General features: G+C 44.6%; 1 protein-coding gene across 1 annotated transcript in view; it reads right to left on the bottom strand.

Annotated features, from left to right (window-relative positions):
• Nucleotides 1-4452: 4452 nt before the first annotated feature.
• The window catches only part of TMEM178B (transmembrane protein 178B), a 409393-nt gene continuing 398844 nt past the window's right edge, over nt 4453-15001 (bottom strand). Inside the window, exon 4 of the mRNA XM_004046326.5 lies at nt 4453-11281. Coding sequence (XP_004046374.1) covers nt 11031-11281 — 251 coding nt within the window. The 3' untranslated portion in view covers nt 4453-11030. The remainder of the gene's footprint in view (nt 11282-15001) is intronic.

Here is a 15001-nt window from a genome sequence, read left to right as displayed (position 1 = left end):
TCTAAGGGACATTACTACCAAGGTGGGGTGGGGCTCTCCCATTTCTTCAAGTTCTTTTCCACTTGTAAAACCCTTCCCTCATCTATTCTGTAAGCCACCTGCCCTCACCTGCACTTACTTTTGAAATGCTTTACTGTCTCTGTTACCTCCAGGATGCCCCTTTTAAAGAAGTTCCACAGCTGATATTACTCTGTATCAGAGTAAATCCACGCAGGTCTTCTTGTGCAAGGCCCAGCACGGTGCCCATCTTTCCACAGAGGCTACTAGCCACGACACTAATCACTGTCATGGTTTATGTCACACCCACTTGGCCACCCTAGAGATCTACCACACGGAGATGCAGCAATATACCTCTCATTCAGGTATCCTTCCTCTCCCTCAGCCACCCCACCTCTAATGGACATTTCTTCTTTCAGGCTGCCCAGATCTAGGTTTGGGGAATTGTCTATTCCATGCATCTTGGTGGGAGGCAGGGCTCATCCCTCAAGAGAGAAGATTAAAAGACTCTAAACCTGTTTTCTCAGTCTCCTTAGATGGCACACCCATGTGGGATTCTGACACCAGAGCTACTGCCTGAGAGAAGAAGGGCCCTGGGGATTCATCCTGGTGGAGGTGGCGGCAGAAGCAGCGCCATACGGCCTCAGGGCAGTAGCAGCAGCCGGGCGAGCTGTGGTGCCCAGAGTCCAGCAGCGGTGACTACAGAGTCCAGATCAGCATGAGAAGCGATTCTGGCTGCTCAGCCACGCATTTCTTCTTGATTTCCTTCCTACAGGCTTCCAGCTACCCATGTCTCATCAGTAAATTACTTTCCCACTTATATCAGACACAGCCAGTTTCTTTCACTGTAAATGCTGGCTGAGATACACCACCCTTTACAGAGCACTTGCTTCTCCAGTCCACTTCCCTCCTCCCCTAGCCTCCCACCCAGGTGTGAGCCCAAACCTTTGAAGAGGTAGATGGGTGGAAAGGAACTGTGACTCAAAGTTAGGGACAAAGCAGATGAAGACTAGGAGAGAAATTTCTCTCTTCACTGGGAACTGGGAAACAGGTTGAGGGGTTAGAATGTAATTAGTCATTCCAGCATCTCATAAAGTCTTTTAAAAAGAGTTATTAATGCCAGTAATAGGAAAAAAAGAACAACAGTTTCCCTCTTTCTCTTCTGAATCCCTCTCCATTTTTTCTCCTTCCACCCAACGTGCAAAGCATGTACCTTTGGCCTTCACGTGATTGAAATGTTTGCTATCTATTTTCTTCTGGATTCAAGTTTTCAGCTGGTTATCTACATAATAATTGTACTTTTTTTTTCTATACAGAACCTGAGGGAAAAATACCCTTCACCATCAAACACTGCAGCCTCCACCCAACCCCATCTTGCTCCCTACCCCTAAGCAGACACAATCCTTTAAAACACACAACATAATCTTCTTTATTTAATTGTTTAATCAGTTTACATTCCACAACTGACAGATTATTTTTATTTTTTCCATGAACAAGTCATTTAATTAATTACCAGACACTTGTTTTTCTTCAATCGATGGAAATACAATATTTCTGCCAATTCGAAAAAGAAAATTGCAAGATGCAGTCAGTTTCAGTGAAGTCCCCAAATGCTCTCTGCTTCCTCAGTCCTTTCAAAGTCACAGGAACCTGGCAATTTCCCTTTTCATCCCCCCTCCCACTTCCCTGTTAAATTTACCTCTCAGAATATCACAATAGTTTCAAGATCTGGTTTGAATCGCCTTTCCTGTAATTAATTAATTATGAGAAGGAACAGACAGTACAATAGATCTGATAAGATGTAGCATTCTTGTTAAGATTAAACAACACATTTATTCACATCATATCAGAACAAATTAACATAATATTTTATCTTATTTTAGCACCAATAACCACAGGAATTGCTACCTCCAAGGGCAGAGGCATTGTTAGAATCCTGCAGTACACACCACTCCTTGTCTGACCAATCAGAAAGCACTATGCAAATTAAAATAAAGGTAAATAAATTTATATTGACTGAGCAATTATCTGGTGGGCCATAAACACTCCAGGCGTTTGAGAGTTTTGTCAGTTATGGTCCCTGTCTAATGACCATATATAAAACATACTCACCAAATCAGCTCATTTTTGCTCAGTAACACGGGGCTCAGAATGTTATATTTTAAATCAATCAAACCTTGTTATACTGACCATTGAAATGCTTTGAGAATACCCAGGGGTTGGCTCCTTGCATTTTATTCTGTTCTCTCCATTAAGATCTCGATACTTATCTTTTTCACAAACAAAAGAGGTTTCTTCAATCCTAAGGAAAGTCTCCAGGCAGGTAAGAGAGGTAGGCAATGGTGGGTTGAGTCCCAGTCCAAGTAGAACTTGTCACCAACACCACCACCTCCTAGGAGACCCAGTCTGCCTGTGGCCACTGCCCTTCCCAGGGTATCTCCTTTTTAGCATTTGACTTTAAGATAAATATTTCAGAAAATTAAGGGATTCAGAAAACAGCTCCAAATATTGGTGAGATGATATTAGCAGGTGACTGGCCCAGGTGACGAAATGTTGTAGAGATCTTTGTTCTTGACAGAGAGAAGGCCTGCCTGCTCCTTCCCCACTATATGATAAGCGGATCAGGTTAAGGGGTGGGGGATGCAGTAGCTGACATTCCTGCAGCTGAAGAATATGACCTGCTTTGGCCTCTAGGACTTGGACAGGTCATCAGGGACATGACTGGGGCAGCGCTGACACCCTCTGGGGGCAGATGGGACATGCAGTCCACAGGAGTGGTCATCTCTTCTTACTAAGCAGGTGAAGCAGAACTTCCAGAGGCTGAGACAGCAGCCTCGACATAGCTCTGTGCTTTCTACTCTAGGCCAACACAATAAGACTCACTCCTGCCTTCATCAGTTATGACAAGAGCTATGGCAGTGAGTGACCCACCAGAAAGGACCCCCCCATCAGTCTCCTAATGAAAAACCTAAGTCCGTGCCGTCCTATACAGCAACCAGTAGTCAGGTGTGGCTATTGAACACTGGAAACAGGGCTGGGCCAGATTGAGATGTTTTCTAAGGGGAAAATAACATTGGATTTTGAAGACTTCATTTGGAAAAAAGAATGTAAAATATCCCAGTAATTTTTATATTGATTCCATGCTGAAGTGATACTATTTTTGACATGTTAGGTTAAAATGTAGTCTAAAAATTAATTTCACTGATTTTAGCTGTTTCTTTGGACTTTAAAAAATGTGGCTACTAGAATATTTTAAATTGCATATGTGGCTTGGATCATGGTTCCATTGGATGCCGCTGGTCTATACTACCTTCCTGAAGCTGGTTCCATCACTGTGACCCAGCAGAGGAGAGGAAAGTTGGGATTGAAAGTGCCTCTAATCATGGGTTGGGTCACTGGCCAAGCTCGACGTGCCTCCCCTCTCTGGGGCAGCTGGTCTTCTCAGTCCTGCAGGGAGACAGCTGTTTATGCTGCAGATTTACCTAATCCCTGCTCCTCTTTCCTACTTCCTATTACTTCAGGGTTACTGCTTTGAGGATCCTTCTCTGCTGCCTTGCTGAGGATTTTCTGGTGCTTCTGCCATCTGTCCTTCCCAAAGCTCCGTTCATCTTACCTCTGCTCCCAACCCACATCTTCTGCCTACTGCCTCCACGCCACCACTGCCTCCACCATCTTCAGTCTTATTTGGTAGCAACCCTTGGCCAGACTCCCTGCTTCTGACACTGCAAGCCACATTTATATGGTGAGTCATAAATTACAAAGCAATTCACACATCATCTCCTTGGATGCTCTTTCTCCTACCCCAGCCCAGTGCAGCAAAGCTCAGTCAGTAGAGACTGATAGTAAAATGAGATCGTCAAAGTGGGTGGGAAAAGGAATCTGAGAATGAAAAGGTAGATAGAAGGCTCTGGACTCTGAGTGCAAACTGGCTGCTAGCTCAAGGTCACTTTCTGAGGGGCGAAAGCAGAGGCCAGGAGTAGCAGAGAGAAAACGTCTCCTAATTTACCTCCACGCAGTAAGCACGCACTAGCAAGGGCTCAAAGTCTCTCTAGAAATAGCAGCAAAATACACAAGGGGACTGCGCACCCCCAGAGCCCTGGAAGCCCCTGATCCCCATTTGGCTGAGAAGACGTGGAGACAAGGTGAGGTAATGAGACTCCCCCAAGGCCCCGAGTGAGCCGGTGACAGGGCCACTCATGCCACCCCAGAGTCAGGTCTTTGTCATGACCCTTGCCATGACCCTTCAAACGTTGCTGATTTACTTTTATTTTGGGGGAAGTGCATTCTACTTTACAGGGAAAAGCCTTTAGAACAGAGAGTTCTAAGCAGACACTGATGACTGTGAGAGAAACAACCAGAAAAAAACCTCCTGTGTCAATGGTATCCCTCCCTTCAGATCCCACCCTAACTCTGGATTTGAGGGCCGTCCACATAAGTACTCAGAAAACTAAGGGCTACATCATTGCATTTGTTTAATCTCAATCTCCCTCCCCTTTATTTTCAGTTTTCACTTTTATTTGTACATTTTTACAGATAGTCTTGAATAGCAAAACAGTCACACCATGGGTGGAAATGGGGAAGGAGTATGAGAATGAGTTCGTGAAAGCTCTTCACAGGAAAGGCTTCGTCACGCTCACAACACAGACGCACTGGTACAGACGGAGAGGGTCTATGGGTGACCCGGAAAGGAAAGGAAAAGCTCAGCCAGTGGGAGGAATGGGGTTCTGGAGAGGAGAGAGGGATACAGAGTTCCTTAAGGAGCAACACCTGGTCCTTGGGAATGAAGTGTAGGAGTTGCATTTGCTGAGGTTGGTGTTTGCCAAAGAGATGCCAGCTTCTTCGAACTACTGCTGTGCAACTCTTCACGTTCAGACCCAGTTTTCTGTTTTTCACACCTGAACATACACCCCCCTGCAGTTGGGTGGCTCCCCCGTTACCAGCTGGGCTCTATCTACAGAGAGAGCAATGGCTTCCCTTCCCTTGAAGGAAGTCTCACCCTCACAAGGACACTCGATCCGCTGCAAAGCAGAAAGTGTGCGGACCCTTTGGGAAGGGCGTTCTTTTCTTGTTTAGAACCTAGGATTCTGTTTTTCCCAAACAGGATCACACTCAGACACGTCTTAGTGAATGTACCATCTAAAGGGCTTCCTTATATGAATTCATATGTTTTTGACGAAGCTACTGGCTTCAGCAACTGACAAGAGAAAGAACCCAGCTCCTTGAGACTTGGTCTCATCCTAAACTTGAAAGATCATTGAAACCTTTCAGAATCTGATTTGCTTCCACCCATTCCTTTTGGGAATGTACAGCTAGAAATAACGTTAGGAGAATTAAAAAAAAAAAATACTAAGGCATTGACCACGTGCCTTGGTTAACAGTTAACTGGTTTAGCTCATATATGCTATTTGCCCCATATGGTTTACTCATTCTGTCACCTCTGGGAATAACTGAGATGGATAAAAGTGCCCTTTGCAAAACTGGCTCTAGACAAAAGGAAGTCTAGGAATAGGTAAAGAAAAATAAGGAGCCAATTTCTCTGGGGGACCTGAATGAAGAATAGAATCCTTTAAGTGTGCTTAAGTGCGACAGGTCCAGCCCTGTTCAGCAACAAAGATGACCTTGCACTCTGGGTTATCCTTCAGCAGTGAGGCACAGACACTTGATGTGAGAATTCCATTCCAGTGGGGGGGTCTTCTGAGGGATAATCAGAACATACATAACTCATATGACACTTCATGTTTGCAAATCACTTTGCAATTTCTTTGTCACCCTTAATATACCATGAGGTAAGGTGTTATCACTTATCCTCATTTTGTAGATGAGGAAGTTCAAGTATGGAGAAGACACAGTGCCCAGAGTCACAAATCATTTCAGTGCAGAGCTGTAGTGAAATTTACAGTAACTGTTACGCAAGTGTAGCTTAATGAGTGAGTTACTCTGGCTTCCGCATTCTTACATCTATGATTAGATTGAGATGGCAACTGACCAAAAAAAAAAAAAAGGAAAGAAAAGGAAGGAAGGAAGAAAGGAAGGAAAGCAGGCAGACAGGGCCAAAGAGACATCTTTTAGCCCTGCTCCATCCTGCCCCTAAGGTCTGGCATTAAACTTTTAGGCCTCTTTGCTATCTCTGGGGGCTCAGGGCCCTGCACTCTTGCTGCCAGGAACACAGGGTCAACTCAACGCAGACCAGTGTGGTTCTGTGGTGTACACTGCTCACATGGCCCCAGCTGCCAACCCAGAGACAAGCACTCATTGGGGAAGTTTTGAGGTCATGACCATTTGGATTGGGCCCGTGGTAGATGCCTCAGAGTGACTAGATTATGAAAAATCTTGTAGTCTTTTTTGTAGTTTATTTTTCTTATTTTCTACAATGAGCAGGTATTATTCAGGGAAGAAATCCAATACTCAGTAATCACATATTCTAAGAACCAGGAATAATGTTTAAGAAACATTTTGCATCATGGCAGCATCAATGAAAAGAGGGCAAACACAGCCCCAGACATTGAGAGCTTTGAGAGACAGACACCAGAATCACGTGTGTATGTCAACTCTGGTGGGGTTCTTAAAAATCTGCCCCCTTAGTCTATCCCACACCAGCTGGAAGATGGCATGGAAGGCAACCCTGCTGGTGTGCACCAGCTCTTTCTATCTGCACTGAAATCACCTCTCACTCAGAAACATCGTATTTCCCTGGAAAGGGCTGGCTGTGTCCCCTGGGATGGATGTGTCCTCTGGGATGGGTAAGTCCCCCTGAAGACAGGGAACATTTTCAGAAAAGCATTTCTCTTTAAATTTTTTCTCTTTAAACATTTTCACTTTAACTACAAGAATCAACCAAGTATCCCCCACAAACCACACCAAAGGATGACCAGAGTGTATCTCTTCCCACTCCTTCCCCCAGATATTTGAAAAATCACTTAACACTCAGCACATAATCCAGGTGAAGACAGAGTCCATTCTAAATGCCTCTGGGTGATGTACCTGAGTTCATTATTCTGAATTTGACCCAGGTGGGCATCTTTGGAGACGTAAGCAGCACATCCTCCCACTAAATCAAGACAGCTACACACAGTGCATTCATTTCCGGCATCTTATCATGAGTGTGGATGAATATTGAGATATAGGGCCCAGTCTCAGAGTCTTGGGATATCCTTCCCTCTTGTCACAGGAGAGGCAAGCATTGCTAGGTGTGACCACTCATCCCTGATGGGAAGATATGGACCTGGGCTCAGGGCGCTTAAGAAAGTCTTTGTCTAGATTTGGAGGAGTTGTCCAGTCTCTGTGACTCCATGATCCCTGAAGTTGAAAGGGCAGGGTTGTTGAAAAGCTAAGGCTTGGAGGAGGATTGAAGCTGGAACAGGCACAGATTTTATTTTTCATATTTTGATGCCAGGGAGCCACAGACCTCCTTATAAAACCTACAGCCACAATGAACAAGGAAGGGGGCTGCTTGGAGTCTAGGAGCCTCTCTACAGATGAATCACTTATCTATGTTAATTGACCAAAGTTGATGCAGGAGGAAAGTAGGAGTGAGTGGAGAGAGAGGAAACGGAAACAGAAGAAGAAACCATAACTCCCAAAATAAGGAGAAAAAAATATGGGACCTCTCTCTAGGTAGAATACCTCACTTTCCTGAATCTCAAGGTAGTAGAATAGGGAAGGAAATAAAAGTTGCAATGGGCCCCAGGCTCAAGGTTGACTTGCATGGAGCTCAAAGAACATACATGTTCATATGCCAGTAAGAAGTTTGAACTTGACCTGGGGTTGCGGCTGGTGACTTTAGTGAGGTCATTGACCCTAAATGCCCTCATAAGGTTGGGTTCCACTTTGATTTGGAGTTAGCAGAGTCTGACCTATAGAGCCTCACAAGTCAAGGCTCCTCTCTTCCTCCTCCTCATCTCCCTCAGCTACCTCACAGCCAGAAAGCTTCCGTAACTGGTTGGAGTCACATGTTTTAATCTGTGGTCAAGCCCTTATGCTAGAGGGATCAAGGTCACCTGAGAAGTCCTCCCATTGGCCAGGACTTGCCGTCTGAAAGGGGCCTCTATCCTGGTCATGTGGCTGGGTGTCTTTTGCTTCCCAGCAGGATCAGATCCCAAAGTGTGTTCGTACTTAACTGGCCCCGCTATCAAAGAAGTCACTCAAAGCCCCTGCTCTGGGCTGGTGAGTTGAGCCCAGGTTGTTTACATCTTTCCTGGGAGCTTTCTAACATTTCAGGAACTCTCAAGGTTTCAAAGGGATGCAGTAAGCTTTGCTAAATGTCTGTCACAAAGACAATAATTGGATAGAACAGATAATCTATTCATTGAAAGTATGGGATTTTTTTTAAAAAGAGGATATAAATAATGATAGGTCTGTGAGCCAGCATCCTCAAACATGATTACTTACAAAAAGTTTAAATGGTTCATAGCAAATTTCCCCATTTAGAATTTTTCCCCTCTCTCCTGCAACTGGAAAAAAAGCTGGAATTTCAGTGTGGTCATAGACAAGCCCTCTCCCCCAAATGGATGCTCGTGAACACCTGTCTGTCCCTTCCTCGGCAGAGCCCCTTCAGGACACTTGGAAGGAAGACAAAAGGCCTCTCAATCTGAGATACTTTTCTTCACTTTTCCTTAAGCCCAAGTATGCCCTTCCCCTTAAGGGAGAAATCTAACTTTTCAAAGAAAATTAGAAATAAAATGCCCAATTGAAAAACTGGGTTTTCCTGAAAATTATTTCCCTTCTCATAGAATAAATCCTTTGTTTTAAAAATAATCCTTAGAACCCCAACTGGAAGCTAACAACTTTTCCCGTTGCACACCTTACCCTATCGCCCAGCACACCCACACACAGGGAACTCACACATGAGACCTTTTGCAGAAGCTGACCAGAGTCCCCGGTAAGGAAGTCTTGAGTAGTGCACCCACACCTGTGTGCAGGTGCGTACTGACACAAACGTACACAAAATGCACCAGAGAGATACACATACAGAGAGATCCACATTCAACCCATTCATGCACATCAGATGTCATATCATATCCAGATATGAATTACACACACACAGTTCAAAGGAGCAGATGAGGGTGGAAGATAGAAGAGAGAGAAGGTAAGTGGTTAGTAGGTGAGAAAAGGAGGAGGGTGGTAGGAAGATAGGTTGGAAGACGTGTAAATGAAACAGATCACACAGCAGTGGAAGGAAGGCTGCTGAGTGCCTGGCAAAGCTCCCAAAGCATATTTGTTTGTGAAACAATGGGATTCTCTGCTACACAGTTGACCATGGCTACACCAGCTCAGGGATTCTCACCTGGCCTCCCCAGGGCTGCTGGGCACCAGCAGGCTCACTGAGATGACTGTGAGCAGCTCCAGCCCACTCCAGCAGACTCCCACCCCTACAGCGTTCATAACTCTCTGGCTGACTTTGCTTGCCAGCACCTGCAGTGCTAATTTGCTCAAATGAGCCCGAGACACTGGGGTGGATTTATTCCACCTCTGTTTGGGTGCTAGCCACTAAGACTGTTATTTTGGGATTCATGGCCTTGAATATCAAGAGGGAAAGGAAGAGGATGGAAAGAGTCAAGAGTTCTGCATTAATTTACACAATATCATACAAACTTGAGCCCATGGGAAATGGAGGTGCTCTCTCTGCATGTGACCCACTTCCTTTCGTTTGTACAGAGGTCACCCCTAGGGAAAGGGGAGATGTCCAGTGACAAAGGACAGCTTCTATAATGGGGAGTGAAGGTCTTGTTGGTTTATGTTCTTGTACAACAGCAACCAGAGCAACATTTCTTCTCTCTCCTGAACCGTGTGTTCCCCCTCTTCTCTCATGGCTTATGTGCCCAGCTGTGTCTTGAACTTCCAAAATTAGAGGACTAAATCGTGCAGAGTCCCAGAGCTGTAATGTGGAGAACCACGGGGGTCCTCTGGCCCAGTGGCTTTGTTCTTGGTTCTGCCCTCTGGAAATTTCAGCTATACCAGAAACAATTTAAAAAAACACAACACAAACAATAAAACCCCACACTCAAGAAACATCCACCACACACACACACACACACACACACACGCACACACCACTCCAGGGATCTGTAGCTGCAGAATTGGCACCCTTATAGGCCTGTCCCTCATGACAATTTCTAGGTCTCTGGGCCTCTATCTGGGGCCATGAAACCACTACAGTGATAAGAGAGACAACAGTCATAATGCAGTATTTCCATTTAAAAGGTAGAAAAGAAAAAAAGGAAACCGCCCAAAGTACACATGCACGCACACCCACACACACACATCACAGCATGACTCCAAGGCTCCAGTCTGCCCAGGGAGTGCAGGTGCGGCTGGGGACAGGGTGGCCTCTTGTTTCACTGGGTGTAAGGCAGCTGGAAGGTAAGACTGGGTTGTCTGAGCATCCACCGAAGCGTCCTTTCATTGATGCAGATCTTGCCTCTCAGCATGTTCTCTTCCCTTCCCACCTATGAAACATGGTCCAAAAGTTTGGCAGCAAAGAGAAAACGTCCTTCTCAGTTTGTTTTCTCTTCCACTCCTTGTGTGTTGCTAGTGGGCTGGGAAGGAAGTCCGAACAGGAAGAGCAGGAGAAGAAGTGATTCTGAAAATGGCCTCAATAATTTGGTTACATTCCAGGAACTAAGGGCTTTGTTATCCTGTGATATGACTGGTTAGGGATGGCGTCCTCTCCCGTTGACCCAGTGGGTGGCACTTCCTTCTCTACATCTGTGCTGCCTCAGACCCCTTCCACTGTCCCTTCACCACCCCATCCTCGCCAGTGATGGGGATCAAGATGCGGTCGCAAGTGGTGGTGTTTGCTCTGTCTTCAAGAGACCATGAAGCCAAAAGTCAAGAACTGATGGAAGAGCCACAGGATGGAAAAACTTTCCCCATCTCAGAGATGAGGCAACACAAAGTCCGGCGAGAAGCAGGTGCCTGAGCCAACTCAACTCTACCTTGGCACTGGCATCGTCTTGATTTAGTTTTGTTTTGTTTTATATATGTATATTATATATATATATTTATATATATATATGTATGTATGGGTTTGTTTTTTAGCACACTGTCCCATTCTCGGGTCTGGATTTAGGGTAGTTGGTCCTCGGGACAGGTTGAACAGAAGGGGCTAAGGTACAGAAGAATCCCGAGATGAGTGTGAGGCCTAGGCCCCCCCATGCACAGAACATGGACCAGCCATAGCCATGGCTGATGTCATCAGGGAGTCCGTACAGGTAGCGTGGGTAGCGTGACAGCTCAAAGTTGATCCCGGCCACACAGGTGCACAGTGAAATGATGCAGAAGGTTCCTGGAGGACAAGGGAAAAGACACAGGATGGGGAAATGGAGAAGGGGAGAGGAGCGGGAGAGAGAAAGAGAAAAGTTAATATTATTACATTTTCAATTTTCTTGAGTAGCAAAAATGGGAAGTCTAGGTAAGAGCAGGTTATCACCAAGGTCAATATCTGGAAATATTCATGGAGCAGAGAATAGTATTAAAGGATCATCACTTCATCACTCTCCAATAATGGCCCAGTCTTGGACACACTTGGGAAGTCTCTCCTTTGGGAAGATGCTAAATAGATATCTCGTGAGCATTTTGTGTGGGGTAGAGTGAGCAGAAGAGCATTCAGTTCATTTTCCTAAAGCATTTTAAATTCATTGTATTTCTTCGGAGACATGGAAAACACCTACTGTTTGCTACTTCTTTAAAGAGAAAAACAATCTTTTCTCTTTCTTATACATAACAACTTACTCATACAGTATTAGGTTTTCCTTTAATCTGTTCACCAACAATTCTTCCAAAACCTGGAAATATTTTCCTTTTTCCTATAAGACATTTCCCAAAGTGTTCTCTCTGGAATGCTAACGCTATGAGATCCTTTACAAAGTGGGAGGCAGAGTCAAAAGACGGGGAATCCTGCTCATGGCTTCTCACCCATGAACACGCATCATCCACATTAATATTAAGGTAACTCATCTACCCTACTTTATGCAGAATTTCACAAACTTATTGATGATGGGACGTCCTCTTAAAAACATTACTTATATCAGTCTCTAATAAGAAAACTGCTATAAGAGGGTGAATGATATAAAATGGTTTAGAATTATAAACCCATTTTAAACTAATACAACAAGTTTTTGGTGTGCCTAAAATGAATTCAATAACTTTCCTCTGCATTTGCCGTGTTTTCTGTTCTTTATGTAACCACTGATATGAGAGCAATGAGCAGAAGAAGGATGCATAGTTTGGGAAGGCTGGGCTGGGTCAATGGAAGGAAGAAAAAGGAAAAGCATTTTTATAGGGAAGGAACAAAAGGAGGTGCATTCAATTTTATATTTATTATTAAAACTCTCGCTTTCTAACAGCCAAGTTTCTTTAAGATTGAGCCTTGTTTCTTTAAGATCTAGCCTAATTTTTTCCAGAAGCTTCCTGGAAGACAAGGAAGAAAATATAGAGTGGAAGAATGAGGCTCACGAGCTCGTGATAATTTAAATGGCCACAGTTGACCCTAAAATAAGTATTAAGTGCTATGTGCTAGGAACTGTGCTAATGATATAGTGGTTAAAAATGAATTATTTAGGCAGATAGTGAGGGTAAAGAAGTCCTCGGTAAGGTTTTCCTTTTAATAAAAAGCAACCCCCAAATCATTTCTTTGAGCAAATGAGCAGCCTGTAAAATTGAGCTGCAGACATAGATAAGCAAGCTGGAAGCTTGAATGGGTGCATACTGGCAGCTGTGCCAACAGGAAGAGGCTGCCTGCGGGCTAGGCATGTTCAACATGGTGGTTGCATCTTCCCTTTTCTTTGTCAACCACATGAAGAGTAAGGAGGAAACAAGATGGTGCCCGCCAGGTAGAAAATCCGTTTGCATAATGAAAAGATTAGGATGGGGTGGCCAGCTTCTTCATGCCCTATGTAAATGTCACACCTGGTTCAACCAATCTTTGAGCCCTATGTATCAGATGCCGCCACCTCAAGCCGGTCTATAAAACCCTATGCACTTCGCCACAGACTGGAAGTCCCACTTGGGCACCCTTCTCTCTCTGCAAGAGAGAGAGCTATTCTCCTTTCTCTTTCTTTTGTCTATTAAACCTCTGGTCCTAAACCCACTTCTTGTGTGTCTGTGTCCTCGAGTTCCCTGGCGTGAGATGACAAATGTCAGATAATTACCCCAGACAGTGACACTGCCTCACTAAGTATGTGGCATGTACTAAAACCTTAATTCATAAAACAACTCTAAGATGTGGGTTATATTATCCCCATTTTACTGATGAGGACATTGACGCCCAGAGAGCTTAAGTCATTTGCCTAAGATCACACAGCTAGTAACTGGCAGAGTCAGGTTACAAACTCAGGCAGGCTAGTTCCAGAGCTTGCAGTCTCATCCACTGTACTGTTTACAACTGGTGCCAGGCAAAGTGGGTCACTTCATGGGTTTCCCTTGTTTCACACCTAGGTTCCAGATGCCTTCTCTCTCACTCGGCATGGGTTAGGGCAGTTTGTAGTTTTGGAGGACTCAAAGCAGATAGCTGAGCCCCACACCCACAGTTTCTGGTTCAGGAGATCTGGGGTGGGGGCCTGAGAATTTGCATCCTGAAGAAGTTCTTGGGGCATGCTGATGCTGCTGGCTCAACGACCACACTTTGGAGCTATAGGATTTGAAACAAGTTTTTACTGGAGAAAGATAAAACTTAATCGGCCAAAGCCCAGATCCAGAGGAAGAAATACAAATGTATTGCACATGTGAAAAATGGTCAATTTTACCAATAACCAAATAATTGAAAATTAAAAGCATAATGATAATCTATCAAATCAGCAACATTTTGTTTTATTTTATTGTTGTTTTGCTTTTTTTTTTTTTTTGAAAGATCATCTCCAAAACTAGTAAGGGGGCAGTAAAATAGACAATCACATAGACTCCAGGGGGAGTGTAAGCTGGTGTTTCCTTGCAGAAAGGTGATTTTTAAAATACTCATACCTTCGTCCTAGTAATTTCACTTTAAGAAAATAATCCCACCTGGGGACAAATATTTAGGTATGGACATGTGTAAGATTTAGATATGAAGATGTCTGTGGTGAGGGCGCATTGAGGAGCGGCTGTCGGAGGGCAGACCAAATGAAGCCCCAGATACTGGGCAAGCACTGTTTTCAGAGCTGAGAAGTTTGACCTTTATGTAGGGTCAAGGCACTTTGGTGACTTCAATCTGCATTTCCAAAGACCACTAAGTCAGAAGTATAGAGGGCAGCCCAGAGGTAGGGAGACCAGTTAGGAGGTTGCCGTGGTCATCAGGGGGAAGGGGCAAGTCTGGCAAGGTGGGAGCAGAGCTGGGAGCTCCGAATGGCTTAGTAGATGATTGTTTACTCAATGATTATTTGTAGAAACAACTGAAGCTGACCTGGGCACAGTGACAGTATGACTAAAATGCATTTGTGTCACACATGTATGCATTTGTATTTGTGCATGTGTGTGGATGCATTTGTGCATGTGTGTGATGTGTGTGTGTAGTGCCATCAATGCTTGTGAGAACAGTACTCCAAACTTGTGGGAGTTACAGAACATCATAGTTTTTTTCATGTTGTGCACTAGGGCTCAGACTGAATTCTCTGATGGTCCCCAGGGTGGATTAGGTCTCAACCTAGACTCCCTGAATCAGAGGGTCTTGGGGAAGAGCATGTGAATCTATAGTTTTTACAAGTTCCTCAAGATGACTTCTGTTGGTCAGCCTGCTTGAATCCTTGTGTGGGGCAAAGGTGCTTTGTATGACCTGGAGAAGTGATTCCAGGTGGGTGGAAGCAGGGGCAGGAGAGGAGAATGAGGCAGCCTGTAGGACACAGCCAAGGCAAGAGCAATTGCCTGGGGTGGGAGAGTAAGAGGAAGCTGTGTCTTGGCATTAGTTTCAAATAAACCAGATTCCAGCAGACCAAAGCCAGCCTGCTCGTGCCTCACCTACTGTGGATGCTTCCAATTGCTGGTTTGTGAACCTATCATTGGATATGTAATGCTATAATTTACTAAAATTTAGATT

This window comes from Gorilla gorilla, chromosome 6, assembly GCF_029281585.2.
Source record: "Gorilla gorilla gorilla isolate KB3781 chromosome 6, NHGRI_mGorGor1-v2.1_pri, whole genome shotgun sequence".
In the NCBI taxonomy this organism is placed as follows: domain Eukaryota; kingdom Metazoa; phylum Chordata; class Mammalia; order Primates; family Hominidae; genus Gorilla; species Gorilla gorilla.
The sequence above is the reverse complement of the archived record's forward strand: the minus strand, read 5'-3'. Positions and strand labels throughout refer to the sequence as shown.